The sequence below is a fragment of the Sceloporus undulatus genome, chromosome 5, assembly GCF_019175285.1.
Source record: "Sceloporus undulatus isolate JIND9_A2432 ecotype Alabama chromosome 5, SceUnd_v1.1, whole genome shotgun sequence".
NCBI lineage: Eukaryota > Metazoa > Chordata > Lepidosauria > Squamata > Phrynosomatidae > Sceloporus > Sceloporus undulatus.
In genome coordinates this window covers 123,091,123-123,105,524 of record NC_056526.1, presented here as the reverse complement: position 1 = coordinate 123,105,524, position 14,402 = coordinate 123,091,123, and the positions used below count along the sequence as shown (strand labels likewise).

General features: G+C 40.3%; 1 protein-coding gene across 1 annotated transcript in view; it reads left to right on the top strand.

Moving 5' to 3' along the window:
* The first annotated feature begins 13 nt into the window (after positions 1 to 13).
* PPAT (phosphoribosyl pyrophosphate amidotransferase) overlaps positions 14 to 14,402 on the top strand; it is a 57,518-nt gene continuing 43,129 nt past the window's right edge. Inside the window, exon 1 of the mRNA XM_042468745.1 lies at positions 14 to 259. Within this exon, the coding sequence (XP_042324679.1) occupies positions 132 to 259 (128 nt within the window). The 5' untranslated portion in view covers positions 14 to 131. The remainder of the gene's footprint in view (positions 260 to 14,402) is intronic.

The window sequence follows — 14,402 nt, the reverse complement described above, 5'->3', positions numbered from 1 at the left end:
AAGCCCAAGCGGCCCCTGATGCTGCTGCTGTTGCTGCTGCTGCAGGAGCCACAACAAGGAGCAGCAACTACAGCAACTAACTAGAGCCTTGGCTGCTGCAGGAGCCCCGACACGTGTGTCCCCGGGGCGCCATGGAGTTCGAGGAGCTGGGGATCCGGGAGGAGTGCGGGGTTTTCGGGTGCATCGCCTCCGGGGTCTGGCCCACCGAGCTGGACGTGCCCCATGTCCTCACCCTGGGGCTGGTGGGGCTGCAGCACAGGTAAGGAGAAGAAGGGCTCTTCTATGGCTGGGAGGGAAGCAAGGCAACCCTTTTGGGGAGGGCATTGACTGGAAGGGCTGCTTTGGGGGTGCAGTGTTGCCTCGACCCTCATGGAAGGAGCAAAGATCTTCCATGTGGGGTTTAATCCCCAGGGCATGGGGTCCAAGTCGAAGAAGGCACTCAACCACAACAACAGCATGTGCAACATCCAGGCTGTAATTTTAGAACACTAATAAACTTGGAGACCCATCCAGTCCATGTCTGTTCAGTGGGATTTGTTTGTGAGCCCAGGGAAACTTGTGTTCCCAAGTTTTAAGTACTTGTCAGACTGCTGCCTAAAAGTCCTGGCCTTTTGCTGTTGTTTGCCTGCGCATTGCTTCAGTGGTAATCCAACAGGTAAGTTTGAAGCACAGCCCTCTGCAGAACATCCTAAATTCCCCACATAAGTTATGATGGAAGGTCTTCACTGATCCCTGGTCCAGGTCTGCCTCTGCGTTTTTAACCAAGTGGTGATTACACTGAATCTGGTCAACATCCAGATCTTATGATCATCATATTCAGGAGAACAATCATAATCTTATCACAGCAGCCACCCCAAATCCTGCTGTTTAACCAATCATTTTTGGGGTGTTTTAGGCCCCTGGTAGGGCAAGTCACACTCTCTCAGTCTCAGAAAAGACAAAAGGCAAACCACCTCTGATGAAATCTTGCCTAGAAAATCCCCTGATAGGGTCACCGTAATTAGGAACCAACTTGTAAGCATACAACAACAAAGACTTACTTGGCTTGCTGCATTCTTGAGCAGAACAAGGTTTGACGGCTTGTTTTGCTCATGTTGGTTTTGCCTATGCAAACACTGAAGGGAGCAATGTACACCACCACCATGTCTGAAGGCAACATGTGGATGTGTTTTGTGACCATATACCCACACTAAGTTGTTGTGTACATGCCATTTTTTACTTACGGCAGCCCTGTCATGGGGTTTTCTTGGCAAGATTTCTTCAGAGGGGGTTTGCCATTGCCTTTCCCTGGGGCTGAAAGAATGTGACTTGCCCAAGGCGGGTTTCACGGCTGAGCTGGGGCCTCCAGAGTCACAGCTCAACTCTCAAACTATTACACCATTCTGGCTCTACTGCCAATTGTGATTTCTTATCTCTGTGTTTCTTATTCCCTCCAGTCAGAGTTTGGAAAAGTGGCCATGCTTGCTGGAGGGTTTTGGATTTTAACATTTCTATGCTCTGGTACTCTTATGAATGATCTTCCTATACAAGACAGGTTTCTCCCTTATATGTGTCTATATGTGCTTGCAGCAAAATGTCCTGTGTGAAAGAGGCTTTAGTGTCCAGTCACTGTAGGGAAGAGTGAGCATGACATTCCTCAGGTTCTGTGTATTAGTTCAAGGGGTGGTATGTTGGTAGTTCACTGCAAGTTCAAATAGGAGCAGGGTACTTTGGAATAAGGAGCTTGTGCTGATGCTGCACAAAAGGGAAACACCAGAACAAAATGTGAGTGTGCCCTCATTCTGAATCAGTCTTTTAAATGGCTACGTCATCCTGGCCAGTCTTAATGTGTGGGTAAACTGATTGTGTTAGACCACAAGCTTTTCTGTTCCTAGCCAGCATGGTGACCATTCTGGGAGATACAGTACATCATACTTGGGAGATGCCAGGATTAGGAAATCTGGCCTATATTGTGTCTTTCCATGATTCCTGCTTCCTTTGTCTAATAATATTTTTAATTGTATAAGTCATTGGCCATAAACTTTTTTTAAAAAAAAACAACAACCAGGTCACCTACAAATTCCTTGCTTGGGATGGGGGTGATCCTCATTCTTGTTCACCTGTTAGTCTGGCAGGATTGTGATGGGAAACAATGACTGGTGAGATGGTAAAAGTGCCCTTGTAAAGGCTTGTAAACAGAAGTGCCTGTTTGCTGATTATCATCAGCAAACGTAGTAAGAACCTAAACAATTACTGGAGTGTAAACCCTATAAAATCTAACAGGATTTGTATGTAAGTAAAGATGCACAGCCAGCATGGCGTAGTGGCTTGAGTGTTGGACTGAGACTTTGGAGACCAGGGTTTGATTCCTCATTTAGCCATGAAGCCCACTGGTTGACCTTGGGCCAGTCATATGCTCAAGCCTCGGGAAGGGAATGGTAAACCTCTGAACAAAACTTGCCAAGAAAACCCCATGATAGGTTTGCTTTAGGATTGCCATAAGTTGGAAACAACTTAAGGCAAACAACAACAAAAGATGCATAGGATGGTGCTGGACATCTTTCCTTAAGACTTGCTTCTGCATCAGTTACTCTCTAAACTACTTTACTTTTTCAAGCTAGCACCAACCCAGAAAATAATCATCTCACTCACATAAAAAACAATGCATTGCATAAGTGATGATTAAATTTCCAAAATCTATAGGCTGAGGTGAATTGTATCATTGTAATGATAACACCTATCCCTGCCTCTTCGACACTCATACTTTTTGCTATTTGTTGCTCCTTAACAAATTCCACTACTTATCTACTCATTGAGTAACATCTCCTTAATGACAGATGATTCCTTCCACTTCCATTTATTGTAAAACACTTATTTCATAAAGAGCAGGGTAAGAATATGATGTTGTTGAACAGAAATTCTCAACATTCCTCACTGTTGTCTATGCTGGTTGAGGCTACTGGGAGTTGCAGTCCAGCAACAGCTTGAGAACCACTCCATTCTGGCAATCCAACACCGGGTAAAAGCAGTATTCACATGTAACTATTTAAAGGAGGGATGGGGAACATTTGGTTCCCCCAGATGTTTGGGCTTACAAATCCCCTCAGCTCTATCCAGCATGGCCAATGGCAAGGGAATGCAGGCGTTGTCCAAAACATCAGGAGGGTCAAATATTCCATCACTCCTGCTTTTTTGCTATTTCACAAGGAACAGCAAGCCTCTTATTTGTAGGCTTGTGCACTCAAACCTTACACTTTTTTGCTTTTTGCTTCTGTTTTCAGCTAACTGCAGTTATGTGTATTATGTTAAAACGCAGGAAAATGGTGCCTAGTGCTGACTGGTTTAGGAAAAACTAATTTCAGATCTGTGGTTGGTGTTACCTGTAGTTTAGAAAAGCAAGCCAACTTCAGCTCACTTCACTGATACAGTTAACATAACCATGCTTCTTCCTCTAGACGTAATAGCTCTCTTATCACTGATAATCACTGAGCCTTCCTTGCCCCTTCTGTCATGTTAAGCTAGAATTCCCTGTCTGATTTGAACTGGAAAACTGGCCTTAATTCAGTTTAAAAACCAGGAAAATAAGGCAGGATATGATCTAGCAAGAGTACTTAACTTGTGAATGAATATCACAATAAATGCAGTATGAGGCTACATGGTAAAATGTAAAAGGTACAATCCAGCCCATATTAAGCATTTGAATCAAGTCCTAATAGTGGAGATATATAATATGCACATAGAAATTAGGAAAAAATCTATCCAAATATATCTTATTCTATTTAAGCATATGTGTACTCTTTTCTCCTGTTGCTTGTACTCTCATTTGACTGAGTGTACTATAAGATTTTGATTGTTTTACAGATGTGCCCATCTGACCAATTCCTATTTATCTTCAAAATCTCACACTTAAATGAATGCCTTTTAAATAAATAAATGTTTACTGGTTTAAATAAATGGTTACTGTACCAGTAATTTAAAGATGGCTACATAAGGTATTTTCTGCCATCTAGTTACCTCTATGTACATGAATTTTAGGCCTAGGGGCTTCTTTACTGTTTTCTAAGACTTATAGATTCCAAGTCCTAGTCTCCAATCCTAAGAACATTTTCTAAGAAAGAAACCCAACAGGACCTGAATTGGACCCATTTATGAAGAGTTATATTTTAAATCAGATTACTAAACCTTTTCATTCTTTAATTTCCTGCAATTCATTTGTAGCCATGAATGATGAAATTAGACAGAGGATCATAAAATTCTTGTTAAAGGAACTTATTTCCAAAGGTAACAATTTCTAGGGAGTTAAGTGTGTCAAATTGTTACTGCAAAAACTACAATCTTATAGCATGTTAAAGACTAATTTAAATCTACTCATCTTCCATTGTGATATATGCCATCATTTGCCAGCAATGCTCTGCTGCATTCTACATACAATATATAGACCAGCCTCAGTGCAGTAGAATAAATGGGAATAATTCTGACATCAGTAATGGCATTATCTAGAAAACAATGGCATAAACCATCTTTCTCTCAGGGCATTTTGGCTATGACTTCACAGTGGCCTTTCTTAAACAATAAGAACTGCAAAGAGAAAAGTCCATGCATCACTCTCCTGTGGTTTGGACAGAGACAAAGGCTTTCCATTACATTTCATGTATTAATCAGCACATCAATGTAGTGATGTCTGTATATCCACCTAACTATTGTTTGTTAATGTCCACTGAAAGTAATACTAATTGGTTTTACTCCCTGCATCAGTCCCCCCTGACTCCACCGATTAGACTCTTCTACCCTACTGAGCAGACATAAACCATATGATGTCAGCTGAAGGTTTTATGGGAGGGGGTGCTTTCATAGCATCTGAATTTGGCAAGATCTTAAAACCTTGCCAGCTTTTCTGTTTTAGATGTCAGTAACTGTTTCCAGGCAAAATGAAAGAGGCTTCAGTCAAACCCAATGAGCAAAAAAAAGTCTTTTGTCCAAAAGGGGTATCTGACTTGGAAAGTATCCCTGAAAACAATACAGGCCTCATATTTTATTAAATATGTTTAGAACATTTCCATATTAATTAGTATTGGCTTCACCATGTGGATTTTTAGGGGGTAGATATACTTTGAAGTTGTTTGATTTAATATCCTTAAAGTGTTCACTTCCCAAACTCTTCTGTTTACTTTGTAAAGCCTTAGACCAATTAACCTTTTTCCATAGATAAGCAGCTGTTCAGGAGAACAAATTTCCCCTTCCTGTCTAAAAGAACACCCATGTCTTAACCATATTCATCATGACACAAACTAAAGGTAATTGGGAAGTTTTTGAGGGTGTCTTGCATCCTAAATTCTAATCACTTGATTAATAGGATTAATTTTTGCTGTAGAGATGTGCAAAAATCTATCTGTGGAAAACATGCTTTATTAGATAGATAAAATCATAATGGATTGTTGCTCTGAATATTGTAAAGGTAAAGGTATTTCCTTTTGACAAGGTTGTCAAGACATGTCCAACTGTAGGGGGCGGTGCTCATCTCCATTACTAAGCCAAAGAACCAGCGTTGTCAAGGACAACTCTGTGGTCATGTGGCCAACATGACTGCACAAAACACTGTTACCTTCCCACCAAAGTGGTATCTATTTATCTACTTGCCTTTTTACATGATTTTGAACTGCTAGGTTGACAGAAGCTGGGACTAGTGGTGGGAGCTCACTCCATCATGCAGCATTTGGGCCTCAAATTGCTAATCTTGCACTCGTCAGAGTCAGCCTCTTAACCACTGAGCCTCTGCATCCTTCTGAATATTGTACACAATGTCTTCTACTCCATATCATATGCTTAAAAACAGAATCGTTTACAGTGCAATCTGATTGTGGCCTTGTGCAGACCGATAGTTTGGGCCGGGTTGGGGCAGAGTTGGGGCATAGCGTCTACACAACACACACACACACCCCAGCTCTGCCCCCAGGGTGGCGTGATGCCATGTGCCACAGCGCACGGTGTCACGGCATTCCTCTAGCACTGTATCTGCATGATGCCACACTGAAGGAGCTCCATAAAGCCATGGTGCTGTGGATATCACGCCCTTCCCAGGGTGCTTTTTGCATCTCCTTTTTGCACCCTGGAAAGGCCAGATCAGGGCCATGGCATGCGGTTGCCGCAGCCCTGATCTGGCTGTAAAAGGGGTGGCTGGAGGCCGCCCCTTCAGGGCTGTCTGTACAGCCCCAAAATCTACTAATGGCTAAGTGCCATTGGCATTACTGGAGCTCACTCCTCGGTAAATGGTGTGAACTCTGCAGTTTTAAAGTATTAATAATCCTGTTACTGGAGCTACTTGTGTGTGTGTGTTTTGGCAGTAGCTCCTGAGCGACCTTGGGCAAATCATACCTCTCAGTCTCAAGACAAAGCAATGACAAACTGCCTCTGAACAAATCTTGTCAAGAAAACCCCATGACAGGTTCACCTTAGGAGGATTGCCATAAGTCAGAAAAGGACTTTAAGGCAAACAACAACAATAACATCAACCTTTTACTGAAGCCACTGAAATTAGCATTTCTTTTCTTTTTAGAAAACCCCCTACTGTTCTCCAGACATTAACATCTGGACTGAATACATGCGCAGAACTATAAAAGAAATTGAAGACTATTTTGCTATCTGCAAATATGGGAGATAATTGGATACTTATAAAACATATTATAAAACTAGGATGCCCAGCGAAGAAAGAGGACTGAGGCTATATTATTAACATCCTACTTCAGGCATTTCATCCACGTTAATCAATAAAAGAAAAAACGTCATGTGAGTCCTTGACCCAGACAATTCTGCAACATGCATTTTGGAACAAGCTTTGGGCTTGTTAATTTTTTCCAAAACATACTCCATTTTGAGAACTTTTTGGCAGGAATGGGATGTCCACTGATTAAGCATGTTTCTGAACACATTCTTCTTCCTCCTAGTCAGAACATTTTGGCAGTCAATATATATGATAAATTTCACTAGAATAAGTGAAATTTGTCAGGAATGAGTGGGAAATATATACTCTAGATTTTTCTTCAACCACTGTTACAGAAACAATACATAGTTCTTGTTCTCTGTTATATCTCAGCCTCCGCTTCCTATTATTGCTGAAGATAAATACTGTAACTTCACTTCAGAATGTAAGGGTTTTTTAAAATCCTTTCACTATTCATTTGAAGAGATAGATTGTCTCATCTGATATCACAAGTATATTACTGTATTACTTGCCATTTTTTCAGGTTATTTGGAAACACTGCTAAAACTCTGTCAGTGGAAGCCCAGAAGATCATCTTTGGTAAAATGAATATTTTAAACTACAGTTTAAAATAATTAAAACTGGATGTTGCCTCTGCCGAGACATGATTTTTCCCTTGAGGAAACCATAAATCTTACTTGCAAGAGTATAGAATATTCTGCCCAGTATTCAAACTGAGTTTCTGATACAGTAAAAATTCACTTTGCTACAGTCTTATTAAGAGCAGTGGGATTTAGGATTCATTTACTAAGCTTTTCCATTTGATTTCTGTAAGAGTTAAATATGGCTTATTCTCTGGATTGAGACCTAAACAGTTGGAGAATTGGTACTTAGTTTTTCTTGGAGTTCAGAGGGAACGGACTGCTGTTTAACTTTGATCAGATTTAAAATTCAGGAAGCTGCTGTCCTGTTTGTATACTGTCTTCTAATTAAAAGAGGCAGGATGCTGCTAATTGTGGTCAGTTTCTCTGCTAGCCAATTGACAGTGATGAAAATCTTACTGGAAATTATATTGTATCCCTGGAAACTCCATATATGGGTGCAGTGGAATAAGGACCAACTCATATATGTGTGCATCTTCATCAGATATGTGCTTACCAGTACAGCTATAAAGGCCTGTGCATGTTAACTTTTTACATTAAACAGAACAAATGGGGAACAGGAGTAAAACCCCTTTTGCCATCTCCCTTCATTCATTTCTTTAAAGTAGCCAAATTCTACAAGTCTCAAAAGATGACATTGCTACAGACAAGTGGCAATTAGCTTACAGTAACTTGAACATATGAGTAGGGAAGGAACTTAAAATGAAATTAGATTTGACACAGTTTATCCTAACCAAAATGCATGTTTTGTCATTTTAAGCAAAGTAGTTTAGTTTACTTAAAATATGTTTTGAGTAAATTTATTCAGGAGAATGGGCAGAAGAGTAAAAAATCTTTATGGAATCCCTAAATTGCATTGATATTTGTTTCTTGATGAACCTTGCAACAACCCCCCCTTTTTTTTTTTTGCTGTGCAGAGATATTTTGCAACTACTAAATAGATATCAAGAAAAACCGATAGTAGTTTAGCACTATCGTTACTGATAAAGCCCATCTAGAAGAAAAGGTCAGTAAATAAGTAACTGGTTAAGAAGTAGTTAGAAAGCAAGATAAAAATCTGAATGGCCCTATAAAATAGGAAAAAAACTAGAGGAAATCCTTAGTCTGGAAAGTTGAAAGAAGACTTTAGTAGGCTTCTCTAAATTAACCAATTAATTAGAAACAAGGTTGGAACAAGTTTTCATCAGGTCCATTACTTAAAGCAGATAAATAGAGTAGGGCCTAAGTATGCTGAGACAAATGTAATCCCCACTAAACTATTTAAGCTACTGTAAATGTGACTAAGTGTAGATCCAACCCACTGATTTTACATGTATAAAGTTATTTGTGTCTCAATCTGGAATATTTTATTTCAAAATTTGTTATTTTAAAAAGTGGAACACCTTTCAAAGTAAAAAATGCAGTCATGTGACTAGGGGATCTATATAACTGATATTATGATACTACAAACAATCTATCCTCAAACAGTAAGACTGTTCCTCATGTTAATTGGTAGCAGATATTATTAAAATAAGAAGACGCATGATCTAGGGATCCGTGGGTTGCTAGCTGCTACCCTTTCAATGCTGTCATCTGAGAGTTCTTTCAAATTCCTTCAGACAATAAACTTGGTAAAGTAGAACAAAAAACAACACCAACCTGTTGTACAGCAGGGAGCACATCATTCATTGGTGTTCTGTTGTTACCCTTCATTTCCTCCTCTTTGTAAAATTGCTCTAGAAGCATCCTTCGGTTCTTGATTACAGTATGCATGGTCTCAGAAATACATCTCTGTGACTGAACAACTATATTCTCAGAAGCACTTTTCTTAAGCTGAATAGGTGCGGGTTCTATAGGTGGAAAAGCCATTTCAGATATGTTACATGAAGCCATGAGTCAAGTTTAGTCTGACCTAACATATTGGGCATGTTGTTATGCATCCTCAAGTTATTTCCAACTTATAGTAACTCTAAGGTGAACCTATCATAGGGTTTTCTTGACATAATTTGTTGATGGGGGTTTGCCTTTGCCCTCCTCTGATGCTGAGAGAAGGCAACTTGCCCAAGGTCACCCAGTGGATTTCCATGGCTGAACAGGAATTCAAAACCTGGTCTCCAGAGTCATAGTCCAACACTCAAACCACTACATCAAGCTGGCTGTCTTTGGGCATGTTTAGTTCTCATTGGGTTGTTTGCAAGCGGGATAAGTTAGATTTGTTATACAAGACTGTAGTAAGGTATGTTTGTGTACACACACCTGCATGACATTTTGGAACTTCCTTTCATTTGTCACTTACTTCTCTTGTTTTTTGGTGTAAACCCAAGTGTATCCTGTAATGATACAAAGTCAGTCTGTGACCACTGGAAGACAGCATATAAGGAGATCATAGAATCATAGAGTTGGAAGAGACCGCAAGGGCCATCCAGTCCAAACCCCTGCCATGCAGAAAATCTAAATCAAAGCATCCCCGACAGATGGCCATCCAGCCTCTGTTTAAAGACCTCCAAAGAAGCAGAGTACACTACACTCCGAGGGAGTGTGTTCCACTGTCGAACAGCCATTACTGCCAGGGTATTCCTCCTAATGTGGAGGTGGAATCTCTTTTCCTGCAGCTTGCATCCATTGCTCTGGGTCCTAGTCTCTGGAGCAGCAGAAAACAAGATAGCTCCCTCCTCAATATGACATCCCTTAAAATATTTAAACAGGTCTATCATATCAGCTCTTGGCCTTCTCTTTTCCAGGCTAAACATCCCCAGCTCCCTAAGGCATTCCTCATAGGGCATGGTTTCCAGACCCTTCACCATTTTGGTCGCCCTCCTTTGGACACGCTCCAGTTTCTCAACATCCTTTTTAAATTGTGGTGCCCAGAACTGGACACAATATTCCAGATGGGGTCTGACCAGAGCAGAATTACTATTACTATTATAGAGTCACTATTACTTCCCTTGATCTAGACACTATACTTCTATTGATGCAGACTAAAATCGCATTGGCCTTGTTAGCTGCCGCATCGCACTGTTGGCTCATGTTCAATTTGTGGTCTACTTGGACTCCCAGATCCCTTTCACATGTAGTCTCATTCAGCCAAGTGTCACCCATCCTATATGTGTTCATTTCATTTTTCCGCCCTAAGTACAGTACCATACATTTCTCCATGTTGGAATTCATTTTGTTAGCTTTGGCCCAGCTTTCTAATCTATTAAGGTCATTCTGAATTTTGATCCTGTCCTCTGGGGTATTAGCTACTCCTCCTAATTTGGTGTCATCGTCAAATTTGATAAATATACCCCCAGTTCTGTCATCCAAGTCATTGATAAAGATGTTGAATAGCACTGGGCCCAGGACAGAGCCCTGTGGGACCCCACTGGTCACTTCTCTCCAGGATGAAAAGGAGCCATTGTTGAGCACCCTTTGGGTTTAGCCGGTCAACCAATTACAAATCCATGTAACAGTTACATTGTCTAGCCCACATTTCACTAGCTTGTTTGCAAGAATGTCATGGGGAACCCTGTCAAACGCCTTACTGAAATCAAGATATACTATATCCACAGCATTCTCTTCATCTAACAAGCTGGTAATTTTATCAAAGAAAGAGATTAGATTTGTCTGGCATGACTTCTTTCCCTGAAACCCGTGTTGACTTTTTGTGATTATGGCGTTGCTTTCTAAATGTTCACAGACTCTCTGTTTAATGATCTGCTCTAGAATCTTTCCTGGTATAGATGACAGACTAAATCAGTGGAGGACAGAAGGAGCAAGCATATCTTTCTCTACACTTTGCAAAGTAAGATTATATGGGATTAAGTAAATAGTTTCTGGAACGCAAAGGAACATTGTTGAGCAGCTTACCCACACAATTGCATCCACAGCAATCTACACAGAGAGACAGGAGACCACTGGGTCAGTCCTTGCTCCTCATTCATATAGCAATAGCAAGTACATTTCTATACCGTTTATCAGTGCACTTAAGCACTCCCTAAGTGGTTTACAAAGTGTAAGCTAATTGCCCCAACAATCTGGGTACTCATTTTAGCGACCTCGGAAGAATGCAAGCCTGAGTCTAGCTTGAGCACTTATGCTGGTATTGAACTCGTAACGTTATGGTTTGTGAGTGAGTGGCTGCAGTACAGGCATTTAACCACTGTGCCACCAGAACTCCTGAATTTTTATTTATTTAAAAGAATATTTTTATTGTATCCAGGTTTTGTGTACACAGTGCAGCCAACATTGTGATGGGGAGTGTACTGTGAATTTAATCTTCAATAACTTTTTGATAACTTTTATTACTAAAATGATAAGAGCAGTTCTTAATTCTAATAAGAGCAAGTTCCTGTTGATCCAGTAATAGCAAAATGAATATGTAGGGAGATATTAAAGCACCTTGAGACTTAGGGCTGAAACAGACAGCTCTAAAGCTGCCCTGGAGAAAGCTGGGTAGGGACCATGGCAACCACACACTGTGGCCCCAATCCGACTAGCTTCTGCTCCAAATAGGAGTAGAAAAAATCTGTTCCTATTTGGGGTGGAAAAAAGCCGCTCCTTTACTGTTGGAGCCAGCTTTTTTCTGGCTCCGGGGTGAGTGGTGTCTAATGCCACTCCCCCAAGCCGGTGACAAGCCAACTTTACTGGGCCATTGATTCAGCCCTTTGTCTCAAAGGTGCTACAAGATCTCTCTACATCAGTGGTTTTCAACCTTCCTAATGCTGCGACTCTTCAATACCGTTCCTCATGTTGTGGTGACCCGCAATCATAGAGGAGCAGTGTCTCAGTTCCTGAGACCTTCAGAAATATGTGTTTTCTGATGGTCTTAGGCCACCCTATGAAAGGGTCGTTCGACCCCTAAAGGGGTCGTGACCCACAGGTTGAAAACCACTGCTCTACATACTGATTCCACAGACTAACATGGCTGTATCTTTGAATTCTAGCAGAACAAAATTCTTACCTTCTTCCAATGATTTTCTCTTGGCACTCCGTGGTGTGTCGGTAGTAACGTCTGTAACTGTCTCTTTACAAAGACAAGAAGAGGTTTTCTGTTAAAGTGCATCCTAGTAAGTTGCTGTCTAAAAAATTGATATTCTAAAGCAAGAAGCATTCTGGAACATTTTTTTTGTTAGTTAGTTTTATGGGTTATTCATAAAGATTAAATGCATAATACCATCAGACCCATTTCAACATGTAGCAAAAAAGTTTCTCAACCACTTCATATTCGACAAAACCCAAAGGAGGATTGGAGTGGCAGCTATCTGACATGAAGGGACTCTTTAAACTTTCACAATGCATAAATAACCTGTCCCCGAGCAGTATCCCATTTTTCCCTATCTGGTTAGAGGCAAAAAAACATTGCCAGCCTCCAAAGAAATCAACAGCCTACTTTTCAATGCTGGAAGAAATAAGCTTGCCCTTCCATGGTACATTATGTATGTATGTATGTATGTATTAAAATATTTATATTTTGCTCTATTTGTCTAAAGTTCTCAGAGTATAAAATCAAATCAACATGATCATAGAATCATAGAGTTGGAAGAGACCGCAAGGGCCATCCAGTCCAAAACCCCTGCCATGCAGGAACTCTTAGTCAAAGCATCCCTGACAGATGGCCATCGAGCCTCTGCTTAAAGACCTCCAAGAAAGGAGACTCCACTACTCTCTGATCATTTTGAAACATGAAGCAATAATATTATTAAACAATTGAAAAAGTTAAAAGAAGACATATTAAAACTAGTTAAAATAAAACAGTTCAAACCCATGCATCTGTATAGATCTGTATAAAAACAGTTAGGCCGCAAAGGATTCTCTAAACAACTGTGTTTTTACTTTTCATTGGAATGACAGCAACATAGGTGCCAGTTGGACCTCTAAGGGAAAGGTAGGCCATAATGCAACTGCCGAAGCAGAGTACTATATGGATGTCACAGGGAACTTCCCTCTCTCAGCAGCCGACATGGAAATGCAGCTTGCTGGCCTCAAAATAGTCTATTAACATTTGTATAATAATTTAAAAAACCACATACTAGAAATATATTTACAAGACTGAGACTTGTCTTAACAAGATCTAAACTACAGATCTCACAACTATAACATCTAGCCTAATTTGGGGCCATTTTTAGCCCTCCCTACTTTTTAAGCCTGGTTAAGAAAGCCTGCATGCTTAACCTGGTTAAGAAAGCATGCATGCTCTTTATGATGTTTTGGTTAGTCCTAACCAACCTAGTAAAGGCATTATCTTATGTTGGATTTCAGTGTGTGTTCCCTCCTGGACCCTAAACAGTTATTTTTGCTTTTTACTGACATTGAGTTTGCTTATTTAATTTATACTCTACCTTTCCACCAAAAAAGCACTTTAATAGTTACAGTAGCTATAGTTAGCCCTCAGTAGAGTTTATGCTCATAAAGAAGGGATGGATGGAAGGAGTGAGTGATTAATGCTGGTAACCTGCTCCCCATGCTGAACCATGCTTTAACCATACAGGAGACTTGCAAGTTAAACAGCCATTAATGGGATGTAACCCAGTTTCCATTGAACAGCATGGATTCAGTGTCATCTTGTCATCCAGTATTGTCCATAAAACCTCTGAGTGACAGGGTAAGTCACATGCTCTCAGCCTCAGGGGAAGGCAATGGCAAACTTCCCTTGAACACATTTTGCCAAAAAAACCCTATGGTAGATTCAGTTTAGGATTGCCATAAATTGGAAATGGCTTGAGGGCACACAACAACAACAACAACAACAGCAACAACAAAAATTAAGTTTTGCAGAAGATATAATTAAAACTTGATCATTACGTTACTATCCCTTTTGTTCATGCCATGCTTTAGTATCTGATACAAGACTATTTTCCCTAACTTGGCAGATTTGCATACCTGGGGGATGGCTTCTCAGAATGCAGTCAATCTCATCATAAAACCGCATTTTCTTTCTTACATTGATATGCTGATCATTTTCCTTTTGCAGTGCACGGTATTCATATTTTAAGTTCTTGTACTTTGTGCGGCACTGCTTCCAGTCTCTGTCTATTCCAACTTTCATTAGTCTTCTTGCAATCTCCTCAAATATTTCCTTATTTCTAGTTGCTCCTTCAAGCATT